We start from the raw sequence: 15,440 nt of genomic DNA, 5'->3' as shown, positions 1-15,440 counted from the left end.
TAAAGGCAACCAGCTCAGTTTAAATCTTTGTCCCTATGTTGCAGACTCAACAGCCATTGACTCGCCTCTCTGCTGTGTATATGTATTGTCCTTATTTTTGAATTATGTGAGTGGGATTTACAGAAGTGCATAGATCCATCCCTATTTCATTGCATTAGTGAAATTCCAATCAATTTTCTCCAATCTGGGAGCAGACTTAGGTCAGAAATGTGTACTTTTGAGATTACCACCCCAGATCCGTTGCATTTTTCACAAAGCAAACGCCTATTTCATAAAGCCTGAGGAATATACGACTTGGTCAATTTAATATTGTTGAAGCATTATCAGTAATCTTCCGCTTCCCATCTGCGATTCTGAACTCTGCATCATTATGTTGATATTTCATCCTCTCCACTCCATTAACATTTAGGATATGTAGTAGGGGCCAACACTTCTCCAAGCACAAGGAATTAATCAAGACTACAGGATTGACTTTTACAATGTACAGTCTAAAAAAATTCACTGAAATCTGAGTTGCTACATATACCTGTGGGGGTTTTTTTGATTGGTGAAGAAAAATAAAAAGTGAAGCTGCTCTGTATTTTTAGGAAGGATTGCTGGATTACCAATTTTTTCAAGAAGCATGAGGTAGTTCTTGAACTTTGGTGACAATTTATAAATTCTTTCTAGTTTGACAGTTAAGGCTATAATTGTTTAAGATCAGAATGCTCTCTAAGTTTGCAACAAGATTGCAATATAAATTACTGTAAAGCCAATTTCTTATTCATACCGCATTATGTATGAACATGAGACACAGACTTAGTAGTGTACAAATGCTTTCTGGAAAAAATTAATGGTTTTAAGGATTCAAATATTTACTGTTTTGGATTCTGGAATGTAATTGTTCTGCAGTACATAGTCCTGTTTTATTTGAAAATTAATATTTTACTTCTCTGGTTAAATATTGATTCTGTTGACTATTTCAACATTTTATGAATATTTTGTTTTCTCTGTGGACTTTCTATGCATTTTTTCAGCTGAATAAATGAAGTAATTCACAAACCAACTGCCTCTTGCTCTCGATGGCTTTAAGGGACCTTGTCATTCCCTGTAGCCTTTTCTCAGGCCCAGCTGTGTGGCTCTGAAATCACTTGGCTGGTAATTAGGTATTTATCAGATTGTTTCTGAAAAGGGATGAGACAGTTATCTGACACAATTATCTTTGAAAATTGAATCCCTCTTTTCTGGTCCTGCTGAGGACATCCAAAGGTACTGTGAATGTTTAAAGCTAAATGCCTTTGAAAACCCCTTGCTTTTTTAGATCAGGTATAACAGAGGAGTCAAAATGCAGTCAAAGGAATTTTTTTTTTTAACCTTTCAGGCACTGGATTTTCTTCCTATCAAATGTTCTTTCTTTTCCATGTGACTCTGTCTGGAAGCACTTTTGACAACAACCTCTTTACTTCTTCAAACGTTCACTACTTAGTAGTGTTTGAACATTGACAGTATTTCTTATGAATCAATAAATTACTAGGCATTACTAATGATTTTTTTTCTTTTGCCTGTTAAAAAAGTGATGAGTATGTAGTTCTGAAAAAGGAATTTGAAAACATGGTATTTCATATTGGGAAATCTGCAACAGATACAGTACCCAGTTTTATCCAAATACTCCCTTGAAAGTCTCAGTAGTTGAGACGTGAGTTGTTGATTTAATACGCCAAAGGGCAAAAAGAGACAATGTATTCATAACAAAAGACACAAGAAAGATCTTGCTTTATTTAGATCATTCCTGGCTGTAATTTCAAAAAAGCACAAACTAACATTTAGCAAGCTCTTAAGATTTGTCTATTGGAAAACAGGGCTCACTCCACTGTTACTGAATTTGTCATAAAGTTAGATTAGAGTGCAAGCATATTATTATTATTTTGAAGGGATGGCATTGCTTTTAATAAGTTAAAACCTCTTCGAAGGAACCTATTTGTTTGAACTGAAGATACTTAATTCTTGCATCACTTATGTGCAAAAGGAATTTATAGAACTGAAAGGTGGAAATATCTGACATAATAGGAGTAGAGTACCACTTTATTTCTTCCTTTCTGATGCTCACAAGTAAGAGTATCCCTAAAGGAAACTTTCCTCTTTGCTCTTGTAATATTGTTTTCCAGACTTGAGAAACTACAAGAAAATGATTTTACATGATACATGTTGCTTTCTGAGTAGGTATAGACTGGTATCTGATGCTTGGCAGTCTTGTAATTCGGGGTCAGAATCATGTTGAAGTTTTGTTTCCTGTTGAATATTGCTGAATTACAGTCAGAAAAAGAAAATCTCACTAAAACAGGGCAAAGCATTTAAAAGATAGCAAGCTCATCGATAATCCATGAATTTTGCTATCATTTTTATTCTTACGACTCTGTGCAAGTTCTTTGCAGACACCCTGACTCAATCAGTGATCCAGCTACTAATCAAGAATTGCTGTTTTTTTTCTTTCCCCTCCCCGGTTTATACCCAGTTTTGTATATGGTACCACATACAAATTCAGCTTTGAATTCAATTAATTTTCCCATAGGGTTTCCGTAGTGCTGTTACTACAGAATTTGCTTCAAATTTATTTGCTTGCCCTTAAGACATGGACCCTTATTATGTGAAACGGGAGGCCCAGGTTTATTAAAGGGGATACAATTCAAAAAATATGAAATTACATTTTAAAAACCAACCAACCAAACAAGCCCAAACAGCTGTTTTGAAATTCTTCTATTTTAGAGTTGCGTGGAGTGAATTAGTTGAAGTTGCGGGAGACTGTAGATCCTCCTGTAGACTGTTCTTTTGGTGGGCTTCTTTAATTATAGAGAAATTTGGTGTTCTACAAGTGAGAATTATGCCAGGGAGCCTGGCTACAATTGGGAAGAACAACCCGAAGTGTTGCTTTCCTCTAGGTTTGAAGCACAAGTAAATTTCAGTACATCAGAGATGTCTCCAAAGTTACATTGCCTCTTCCTCTCTCTCACACAAGCGCTTGTGCTGTGCACACAGGCAGAGAGTATCCTGTAAAGCTTTTAGTTAAGACCTTAAGATCTCTTCCTTTCACTCTCTTGTACGGCTTCTTGAGAGTGGTGATACAAATATCTCCACTTCTCCCGTCTCTTCCTACAGCTTTTAGCTGTATCAGCAGTTTCAACAAAAAAAAGACTAATTAACAGAATGAGATCACCTTCTGGATTTGAGGAAAGTTTTGTCCAATGAATTCACTGGTGACTGTTACCAATTATCTTTGGCTTCTGATTGCTCCCCTGAGAGTGACTGAATATAAAATAGAGAACAAAACCTGCAATCATGGGGGTCTGTGCAAAATAATAGTTTGCAAGTTAGAATTGATTTTTACATTCCAGGGGAATAATCAGCCTGAACACAACAAGCACAGCGTTGACAGGCAATGGCTTATGACACTGCATAGCATATTTAAGCATTAGTCTATCTGTATGTTCTGCTTACCTGTGGGGTCATAAGGTTATTGCCCAAAAAATGTCATCACAAACCTCCTGAACTTTCCATTTTTTGACCACGCACTGAGGACTTTTCACAGGATAAGTGATATTTCTAGTATTAGATTCATATCTTCTTTTTTTTTTTCTTTTTTTTTTTTTAATCCTTTTTCTTTTAAGGCCTAAAAGGCATGCCTAGCATACTATCTCCATTTGTTCAGCTTCTCTTCCCAGACTGTTTGATACTGCTAGCCCCTCTAGTCACTCTACACTACAGCTTCTGAGCGTTTTGTGGCTAGTTTTCTGTGAGAGGTAGCCTTTCCTCATTCTGTGCTAGACACTTTATAATACAGTATTTCCTGAAACAGTACATGGATTGCTGATTTTGATGCTGTGGTTCCCAAACAAAGCGGAATAATCACAGCTGAGACAGGGAGGAGATCATTTAGTCCGATGCCCTGCTCAGGGCAGGTTTCCCAGGACTGTGTCTTAACAGGTTTTTCATGTAATGGTGGAGACTCCACATTTATCTTGGCTACCTATTCCACTGTCTAATCACCCTCAGAGATGAAATATTTTTTTTCTTATATTTAAGTGGAATTCCGCTTGTTTCAATTTGTGTCTTTTGTCCTGTCACTGGGCACCACTGACAAGAGCCTGACTCCCTCTTTTTCATTCACTCCCAGCAGGTATTTACCCACATGGATCAGATCCCCCTGATCACTCTTTCCAGCCGGTGAGCCTCTAGTGTGTGCTGGTGCCTTAGGTTATTCCTCCCCAGGTGCAGAACTTCAGATTTCCCTTTGTTGACCTTCATGAGCTTGTCCAGCCTGAAGACGTCCTTCTGGATAGTGGCAAAACGATCTGCTGTATCACTCACTCCTCCTAGTTTTATGTCAGCTGCAAACTTGCTGAGGGTGTACCCAGTCTCACTGTCCAGGTCAGTAGTAAAGATATTAAACAGTATTGGACCCAGTAGCAACCCCTGGAGTATACCATAAGGAACCGGTCTCCAGCTGTACTTTGCAATATTGGTAATAGTTCTTTAAGCCTGGCAGTTCAGCCAGTTTTTAGTCCACTTCACCCTCTGCTTATCTAGCTTGTACCTCATCAGCTTCTTTATGAGGATCTTATGGAAGACAGTGTCAAAGGCCTTCTTAAAATCAAGATAAACAACATCTACAGGTCTCCTCTTATCTACCAACCCAGTCGTTTCATCATAGAAAGCTTTCAGGCTGGTTAAACATGATTTCTTCTTCATAAAACCATGTTGAATACTCCCAATCACCTTCTTGTCCTTCAGTGCCTACGGAGATGGTCTCCGGAACAGGTTCATCCATCACCTTCTCAGGGACCGAGAAGAGGCTGACAGGCCTGCTCTTCCCTGGATCCTTTATCCTGAATATAGGAGTGACATTTGCTTTTTTCCACTCCTCAGGAACTTCTTCTGATCATTACAACCTTTCAAAGCTAACCAAGAGCGGCCTTGCAGCGCTATTGGCCAGCTCCCTAAGCTCTCATGGGTACATCTTGTCAGGTCCCAGGGACTGGTGTGTGTCCCGGTAGTTTAAGTGCTCCCTAACCTGATCCTCCTCCACTGAGAGCAAGTCTTCCTCAGTCCAGACTTCCCCTCTGGTTTCAGGGGCCTGGGATTCCTGAAGGCTGGTCTTTGCAACAAAAACTGAGATAAAAGAAGGCATCAAGTGCCTCAGCTTTTTCCACGTCCTTTGTCCCCAGGTCCCCCACCTCATTTTCCCTGGTCTTCCTTTTGTTCTTTACATACTTGTAGAAGTCCCTCTTGTTGCCCTTCACATACCTCACCAGACTGAGACCTCCAGGAAGGATTTGGTTTTCCTAACTCCAGCCCTGCACACTCAGACAGTGTCTCTATATAGCTCCTGGCACAGCAGGCAGGAAAGGCAGTGAGCAGTAGGCGCTCAGTAACCTAATTTGGCTCCTTGAGAGAAGACCAAGTCTGGGGGTCAAGCATGGGCAGGAGCCTGCAAGGCACTCTCAGTTTTCTTGAGTGGCCCCAATTCACAGAACAATTGGAAGTCATTGTTTTACAGTCGTGTTTGATTGGGTTTTCGGGTTTGTTTTGTTTTATTTTGTTTTGTTTTGACGGTGGGGTGGAGTGTCTGTGTGAGTTTGCTTTCTCTTTACACTCCCTAACATTCCACTTTGTGCTTCGTACCTTGCATTGCAAATTTGTTGCATTATGAATATATTGCTTTCTTACACGGAAATCACATTCTGTTGCTCACCGTCTCATTTATGTGCTACTTCCTGAGGAAAACTTCTTTGTTAAAGTTGTCACTTATTCAAAATTAATCTCATCTTATACAGCCATACACATGAAGAAAATGTTAGAGATTAGCAGAGCTTCTGGTACAGAGATTGTTTATGAGACTGAAACTGGTGGGAGAAAAGATGTTTCTTTTCCCATAAGTTCAGTTCCTTACACTGAGCTTTGATGTGTAGGCAGGGTAGTAGAGGGTATCGAGGGTTTAGGCTGCAGTTTATGTCATATACCACAATTTGTCAGGCTGATACTGCTGTTTAGGTTTCTGCTGCAGTCTTTCGGTATGAGTGGATGAACATGGACACAGCTTTTTTTTTTTTTTTTTTTCTTTGAATTATACTAGGTGAACTATTCCTATGGTACTGCTTAGGCAGTAAATATACCATACAGAGAATCAAGTCAATCAAAATCTAGGTACGCCTGTTTTACATATAAGTTTGTCACCTACCAGCTCAGAAATGTAAATTGAGCATATTCAATCCATTACTATTATTATTATTAATTATTTTACTATTGGTTTTCTCACTGCATTTAAAAAAAAAAAAAAAAAAAGAAAACCCAAACCAAAACCACAGCTTCAACAAGTAAAGTATAAATCTTGCATCGTATTTATTAAAACAGCCCTAACGTTTGGTTCTAAAAAAACAAATGTTTTGGAATACTAAAAGATTAAATAAGGTGAGCCTCATGAATGTCTGCTGAAACTGTCACTGAGAGGATCACAGTCCAGATCCATAGATGCTCTATACTGATAACTTCTCTGGTTTAAATAGATTTATATTTTTTTAGCTGCTTTGATCTTAGTAGAGTTGATTTACTTTAGAACAGAAAAGGAACTGGCCGGGCTTTTTTCCCCTAGTTCATCAACCCTGTGTCATTCTTGCTCCTAAATGGAAACAGTTGAGACAATGTATAGCAGTGCTTCCTTCTCATCCTCCTGGAACTCCAAATAAATTTAGTTTAACAAAGACAGGATGTTTAAAATAGTAGAGGGAAGTTCTTAATTTCAGTGATATATAACTTTACTGATGATAATGTACAGGAGGAGTAAGTTCAGAAAGTAGCGTCAGTCTAAACAGAGATCACCAGATAACTGTGTGTCCGACTAATAGACATTAGGACTTTATAACAAAAGGATTGAAAGTACAGGAAGGTCCATCCAATAACAGCAGGCCTAACAATACATGACAGGCTTTAAAAATTTTCTGCATTCAAAATGAGGTAACATTTCTTCAAAAAGATTTTCTATTTTTTCTGCTTTCAGTGAAATTTTGCCAGTCCACTCCAAAATGGCCTTTGGGTACATGGCAAACCAAAATTCTGTCTTAACCCATAGGTAAACGATCCTCTTCAGCATAATATTTACCCCAAAATACATAAATTTTACAAAGGGAAGTTATTTTTACAAGTTAGAATCTTTAATTACCTGACCTTTGTGACTTTTTTATCTATTCAACGTACTGTCAAAATTTAGTCTTACCAAGACAGTTGCTGTATCTGAGGGAAGCAACAATATTAATCAAACTGTTAAAAAATAATAATAAAAAAAAGGGGTGGTGCAGGAATTGAAAAGAATACCAGCATTGGTCTTGGTCTTGTCTGTGTGTCTGTGCTTCTGCTGCTGAATGCTGCAACCAGCTATAGTGATAAATAGTACTATGCTTGAGAAGTGGAAGAAAATAATTGATTAGCCCTTTCCCTGCATTTACCATAGTGCTTCTTTCCCCCCTGGGTTTGTGCAGTTTAATTTGCCATTGATTCTTTAATGATTATAATGTCATAGAGGAGCCAGTGTTTATCTTCATTGTGCACTCTGGACAACGCATTGGACCTGAATCTTTTCTCGCACTTTCTGGTGAAGATCTGCAGTCATTTGATATAGAGTTCAGTGAGGTCTCAGGCCAGCTGAAGTTTATATGGCAAGTGCATCACTCACAACCAACATCTCATTAGCGCCAGTCCTTATTCTGCGATGTTAGTTTTGTATTTCAGGCACTGAAAGACTAATTGCAGAGAAGGACCAAACAAAGAAACATTTAGCTCAGTTGTTATGATCAAAAAGTTAAATGTTGTAACACTGAGAAATTTGTATATGAATAGAAGTTCTATACTTCATGGACTTTTAGTATGTACTAAGGGAGCAGTGTTTTACATTGCCAGCTGAATCCCATTGGTTGTGATACACTTTTGTGGGTTTCTTCCATTATAGTGTAGCAGTTGAATTGGGCGCAGTGGCGGTAGACTATGATAAGAAAGAGCTTGTTTCTCTTCTGCTGAACTCAACTTCTATCTGAAAAACATTTTCCATTCTGATGACATCTTTTTCTACTTTATCTTCCCTGTGATCAGGGCTACTGTTTCAGAAGAAAGCACTATACTCCAAATATAGAGAATTATCCTCCTATTCAGAATTGTTTTCAAGGAATATCTGCAAGAATTGTTCTTAAACTGTAGGCTAAAAAGCTTTGCTTTCATGTTAAAATTATGTGGCTTCATCAAAGCAATTTTCAATGAAATTTTCTGTAAGAATAATAACACTGAAATAATTTCATGTTTTAGAACTAAATATCATGTTTCAAACATGGAACACAAGCAGAATTAGAGGACAGAAAAGGTTTTAACAAATTAGCCAGGCAGTTAACATTTGAGCTCCCTGTGGAGCTCTGTCACCTACAAAGGGATTAAAAAGAAGTCATAGTCTACCGATTAAGTAAATGGAAGAGAGAGGTATGGAAAAGACAAAACTTTGGATTCATGCATGGGATGCCTTCACAGATAGGGCAAGTGCCATAAAGTGTGTTGCTGGGGTTCATCTTCCTGCCCAGCTTTTATGGTTGTGGTGGATTAACCTTGGCTAAAGAGCAAAATTTATTGCTGATTAAAGTAGAGTTGGATGGTGAGAAAGACAAAACCTAAAACACCCCTCCTCCCCTCTCCCCCCCCTTTTTTTGCTAGGCTCAACTTCACTCCTTCATCCCCAAGTCCTCTGCCTCCCCAAAAAACTTTTCCTAGAGTGGGGATGGTGTATGGGAGGTTGTGGTCAGTCCATAACATCTCCTCTCTGCCTCTCCTTCCTCACACTTTTCCCTTTCTCCAGTGTGGTTACTTCACACAGCTTGCAGTCCTTCAGGATAAACCTGCTCCTGTGTGGGCTCTTCATGGCTTGCAGCTTCCTTCAGGGCACGTCCACCTGCTCCAGCACAGGCTCCTCCAGGGGCCGCAGCGTGGATATCTGCTCCAGTGTGGTTGTCTCCACCGGCTGCAGAGGAATCTGCTCTGGTGCCTGAAGCATCTCCTTCCGCTTCTCATGCTCTCACCTTGGTGTTCCCTCTCCTGTTTATGGCCCTTTTGTCCCCTGTTCCTCTGCCTGTCTGGCATTTTGGCCTTTCTTACACAGGCTTTCCCAAAGGCACCATCAGCTTGGCTGACAGGCTCAGTTGTGCCCTGTTGGGTCTGCTGGAGCTGGCTGTGTCTGGCTCTGGGCAGCCCTTGGCCTCTTTTCAGAGAGGTCACCCTGCAGCACCCCCTCTACCAGCACCTTGCCACATAAACCCAATATAATTTTGTCCACAAATCAAATTCTGCCTCTAGAATATGTGATCTTAACTCTTATTGATATCAGTAGGAGTTGTGTCCTGCCACTGGATGGGAACACAGACTGCTATTAAATCTCTGAGTCCTTGAGTGATTTTGCCACATGTATTAATGAAATGATTCTTTCACATTGACATATATTGTGTGAGCACCTCACATTATAATGACAAAGTAACTCCTTAACTGAAAGTGTTATTTTTTTTGTTGGGTGAACCAAATTCAATGGGCTGCCTCATCAGCTTTGAGTTAGAAATAACATTCAATCTTGTATTTGCAGGCAGAAAGTAGAGCTCAAGAAACTGTGGGAATCTGAAACCAACGTGGTAAATAGTTTTATAAAGCAAGCCTGTATTACTGTACAGAGAAAGAGATCAATATTCTAAAGGCCTGAAGTTGCAAATCCTCATTTCAGTCTCGGAGTCATATCATGAATAACATTTAGAGCAGCATGTAGCACCTTGGCCATTAATTGACGTTAACTCTGCCATTAAGAGCTGTCAAGCTGTTTGCAACAGAAGAGCAGTCATACAAGTGATAGGTGAAATTAAAAGAATGGGAATGGAAGGAACTGAGTTTTTTGTGTGCAGTACAGATGAAGTGAGAAAAATGAAGAAAAAATGTTTTGTAGGATTCAGGTAATAAGCAGTAGTAGGAAATGGAGTATTATTATTTCTGGTTGCTAAGATAATAGAAGCGCGTGTATAACACAAGAAGCAAATGTAAAACGCAGCATGTGATTTCAATCTATTCATATTTAACTTATTTATGGAGTTCTGAACATCCAAAAGTATCAGATGACACCAAATACTCCCAGTAACGATGCAACTCTTCTATCTGCAGTCATTAAATATGTATTAGGTTTACAGTTGAAAAGTCTCTGGCCCGGCAGACTGAGGAAGTGACTGACGGCACCATAGGTTTTTTCACTGTGACGATTCTGTCTGCCGGCATTTAGGAGATGTAGGAGTCATAATCCAAACTGTTCATCTCCAGGTATACTTTCTTAACTACAAGGGGAATGAGTACGAGGAGAGAGAAATGAGAAGTGCAGTTGTAACATTATCAAGGTCCAACATAATTATTTATTGTTGGAATAGAGCTTCGCATGTCAGCCCACTTCATGTTTACAGTTGTGTTTGATGGTATTTAGTTGTTGGTTAGGGTCAGGCAATTGTGCCCATCTAGTAACTTGACAGACACTTAAAATAGTGTCTCTTTTGTCATCAAGAACTTGACATGAACCCCAGGTACTATGCAATATATTGGACATTGCAGTCACACACATTTCAGTTTGTATTGAGATAAAGGCCCTTATTAAAAAAAAACCCACAAACAAACCAAACAAAAAAAACCCAAACCCCCTAAAGAAGCCCCCAAACAAAACACTGAACCTCATTTATGTACAGATTGTGTGTATTTAATTAAATACATTGCCTAAAAAAAGTCTGTTTTTAGAAATCTATGGTCATCTAAATAACACCATATGGTTTTTAGAAACCTATAGAAGGAGAGGCATTTTGAACGGGTTGGTATGGTGTAAACAAGGCCTGAGGAGCTCTGGCAAAGTCTGTACTAAGCACTACCGTAGCTGAAGCATAAGAAAAGAGTAGGATGAGCAGAGATTATTTATCAACAGTGGTGGAACTATGAATACTTTTCAAACCACAGTTGTGGTGGTCAGAAAAAAAGAGTGTAAAAGTCACATTTTAATCCAAAAGATTTTCTTCCTTCATAAGATTCCATTTTCCTGCCAGTCGGATGAGAATGTTCTGTCCCTAAGAACACAGAAACTCACCAGAAAGTTACGTTAACTGTTCAAGTTATTCCTGGCTAAAAATATCCCTAATCCTCATCCAGCAAAATACCGTGTCATACGAAGAAGACTAGTGTAAAATTTTAACCCTGCTTGTATAGAAAGCTGAATAGTGTTGAAGCGTTTTCAATTTAGGCAAGCATTTAAGCATTTCCTTGAACTGGGATGGATTAATCCCACACTGAATTATCTTGCCAAACTGAGCAATTTCTTTAATAACTTGGGTAATGTGACCAAACAACATGCAGCACTTTAAAATATACATGTGCGCTATGGGGCTCCTCATGCCTGCCTTTAAAACATCTGTTTTGAGGTTGTTTGCTCTGCAAGGGTAGTTAATATTCTGGTTGTGGTGTACAACTTCCTAATTGTTAGAAAATTTAACTTTATTTTAATAGCTAAAACTGTATTGAAACCAGCATAATTCATAGAGTTACACTGGGCAAAATTGTTTGGAAGTACTTTGTATTTATCATTAATTTGTCCGTTCTTATTTCCATTGTGTATTGCAGGTACCATTTACCTTAGTGCTGCTGAGCTGGTGTAATGCAAGGAAGGGCACATCATGAAATGGAAACATTATCCTTTTTTGGTCATAGTAGCTGTATTCAGCCTTTCAAGATGCCATCAGTTACTGGGTCAGCTCATTCCAGGTAGGTACCTTTTATTTAAACAGAAATATTCATGTTTTTATGAATCATTTTTATGTTGTCTGTGTGCATATGTGCGCGTATATACCTGAGGATCTCTCTCCATGTATTAACGTGTGTGTGTGTGGAGTTAAGAAATTTGTGAGCATATCTGCATATTTAAAACATAGAATTTATTAAGTACTGTATTGTCTGTGCTGCAATGAGTTTCTTTTTTTGATTGCAATGGAAAATATAGAAAATGAACGGCCTGAAAATACAAGTACAAGAAGGTTTAGGTGGCTGTTAAAGCATTCCTTTGATTAGCACTGTTGGCGGAGGGAAGAAATAGAGTGCAGAAACAGACTTGAATATCAAAGAGAATAGGAAATCTATAGAGAACCTTCCTGAAGAAAAAGGAAAATAGAAGCAACTGTGAAATAGCTGAAATGCAGTGTTTTCAGTGAAGTCCTAGAGATCTGAGATCGTAGTGGTGCTCGGGTATGGCAAGTCTTACTAGCGCAGAGAGGAATAGTAAGCGCGTATAAAAATGGCAAGATATCATCCAATTTGAAAGAGAAGGTGGTGGTAAAATAGGTAACCTGTATCCCTTCAGTGAACAGTGGGTTTTTTTTTTAAGTGAGATACAAGAAACGAAATCTGTTTTGTTGGGTTGGTTTTTTTAAAAATAAATCTATAAAAACAACTTCTGAATCATATTCAATATTTGTTAGGAAAAACCCAAACAAACTTTGATCAGTGCTGCTCATAATGCACAACCTTTCAGTCAAATGTAGGAAAACACAATAGACTCATAAAAAAAGGAAGTGACATGCTGATGGTTGTTTTTTCTGCTTTGCATCTGAATAATAATGTGGAAGACTCTACTGGCTTGATTTCATAGTTGAAGACACTGTGCGCGTAGAATTTTGTGGCTATACAATTGTTCTCCATATATCTGGAGGTCACTAGTTTAAATACAGGCTACTGAATGAAAAGAGAAAGGAAGAGGTTTTTTTCTTCAAGTGTTTTTTGACCTATAATGAATGGTGGCTCAGGGAAAGTAAATTAAGAAAATGAATTGATTTCCCACCCCCTCAGCTCCACACACACACACACACACACACACACACACACACACGGTTTTGTTGGTTTCAAATGCGTTATGTAGGAGATGCAAAAAGACTCCAGAATAAGTGAACACGTAAGTTAAAATTATCATTTAAAAAGTTTGACCTCAGACTTCAAACGTAATTTCAAAGCAATTTACCTGTCACAAAGACATCTACTGCTCTTTTTAAAAAGAAAGCCTGCAGATCCAAATGTATTTGCATGATAGCTACCTCCATCCATTTGCATTGGTTTCAATTTAGTCATAGTTTTGTAGACTCTACTAAAAAGGCTGTTTGCATTGTATTACTTTTTCCATCAAATTAGTTTCAGAATAAAATCACAGGTGGCATTCTGATTTTGTCCCTGCTTTGTAATATTCATCACAGACCTCAGACTTGAACCAAGAGATTACTACTTGGCCAGACATCAGCATGCTCAGCCTCACTGGCAGGGTGCCAGGAGTGTGATTATCACAGAAGATCAAATACAACGGGATTTTTTTTTTTTTTTTCCTTTAAGCAGTTCATCCCATTCATTTTGCTCTTTTCATGTCTTTTCCTTACAAAGGCATGCCTTTCTTCTAATTTTTTATATTTCTCTTACTGCACAGAAAGAGAGAGACCTGTGCAAAATCTCAAACCCTTTCCTCCATTTAATAGGGGAAAAAAAATAAATAATGGTTCTTTGGAATTCTGCTGTATCCATAAAAAATATCAATAGAGCAATAGGTAACAGCTTTTTCTGATGATTGCTAAGAGCACTAAGCAGCTAAAACGCCTGTGATCATAGTATTACTAAATTGTGGTGGTGTTTTTTTTATCTCAATAAAACCCATGCTTTCAAAATAACAGATTCAACTACATTATTTTTAGATCATGTTATTAGAAACCTTTAAAAAATTAAACTTTATAGTTTCAAACTCTCCAATTCTGTCTCATCTAAAAAACTGAAAATTGTTCTAGCTTATAGATGACATAGCTTTAATTTCATATGACAAACTATCAGAAATGTGTTAAAGCTTACCTTCAGAACTGGAATTCTCAACTTCAGTAAAATGTGATGAATTTTAATGGTAGTCTTATAACTTTGAAACATTTATTGTGTGTTTTGCTGAATCTTTTCATATATTCTTGTTGAGTCTCACTCTTTTGCATATGGGGTCCACAGGGAAGTACTGTCTCTCCCCTTTATTAAAATCACGGCTGAGCCTTTCATCTCATGTCATTACATCTTACCTCTAATTCACATATAAAATACACTTGCAATTCCACTATGGCTGTCTCCTGAGGCATAAAGTAGCTCTGCCTTGGCACATCTTTATTTAATCAGGGGTTGAACATTATCTGGGAAAGATGTGATTTTTCTTTCCAGTTTCTCTGCATATTTAAAAGCTGTAAAACTTGATATAGTTGATTTTAAAGTGCACTGATCTAAGAAAACATGGCATTAACTAATGCTATATTATGTTTAGATGCATATGTTAAGCTTTATGTTTTCAGTTAAGTCATTGAAGTCTTTTAAAGTTACCAGTTACTACGTTGTCGAAAAAACATAGAACTGTAAATCCCACATGCAGCAAAAGACTTTAATAATTTAAACTGAGAATTATTTTTTTTTTTACATCAATAGAAGTGAGCACAAGCTTTCAGATTTGTGGTCTGTTAATAAAGATAGTAGGAGTATTCCTCATGGATTTGATTGGGGTTGGGATCAGGTCCTTTAGCGGGAGTATTGTGGAAGTGACCTCCATCTGAACTGGAACAGGTGCCAGATATGTGGGATCTAGTCAACTTTGAGCTTTACAAAGAAAGCCTTGGAAATCCATGGAATGACAAATTTTGCATAGTCCCGCTAGATTATTAAGAGATTTTTGTAACAGAATTCGCTGTAGATCTTGGGGAGAGGAAAATGAGGAGAAAACCCCTTTTGAATCCAGATTTTAAAGAAATTTTGATAGAAGCTTGTAGATCTCTGTGGTCTACAAGTACTATCTCTCAGTACTTGAGCAAAGACTGATGATACACTAGAAAGCCTGATATATTTCCATCATTATCAAGTAAAAAAAGATTGCTTTTCTGATAGATTTTTTGATCTGTGAAGTGCACTGTTTCTCCAGGAAGTAGGTTTCCTTTAGGAGATGCAGATATATAACAACGCATAAAATATATAAAAAATACATGGTAAAATGTAAATTTGAGAAATATGTTTCACTGGTGTAAGTTTAAAAAAACCAACCACAAAACAAGCCTCTCTGATAATCGTAGAAGCTTGCTGAAATCCTGAAGAGAACCAGCCTAATACTTCTTGGCTTACTAGTGAAACACTATATTCATTCACTATCCTACCTTGTTTGCCTCTTTCAACAGGAGACAGTTATTATTCATAATGAAACTTTCATAAATGCAAATTGTCTTTTTTCACTGCCTGTAACATGCTAAGGTGTAAGCAATTATTCTTGGAATCTGAAAACTCTTACATCAGAGTTTTTGCCAAGTTCAGTAGCATAAGTAACTACATTGTTTGGTGTG

The 15,440-nt window shown here is 37.9% G+C and overlaps 1 protein-coding gene across 1 annotated transcript in view; it reads left to right on the top strand.

The window, feature by feature from the left end:
• Nucleotides 1-15,440, top strand: part of ROBO1 (roundabout guidance receptor 1) — a 740,348-nt gene that overhangs the window by 81,501 nt on the left and 643,407 nt on the right. Inside the window, exon 2 of the mRNA XM_054202528.1 lies at nt 11,683-11,823. Coding sequence (XP_054058503.1) covers nt 11,736-11,823 — 88 coding nt within the window. The 5' untranslated portion in view covers nt 11,683-11,735. The remainder of the gene's footprint in view (nt 1-11,682; nt 11,824-15,440) is intronic.

The sequence above is a fragment of the Rissa tridactyla genome, chromosome 1 (assembly GCF_028500815.1).
Source record: "Rissa tridactyla isolate bRisTri1 chromosome 1, bRisTri1.patW.cur.20221130, whole genome shotgun sequence".
In the NCBI taxonomy this organism is placed as follows: Eukaryota; Metazoa; Chordata; class Aves; order Charadriiformes; family Laridae; genus Rissa; species Rissa tridactyla.
This window is presented reverse-complemented; position numbering and strand designations above follow the sequence as displayed.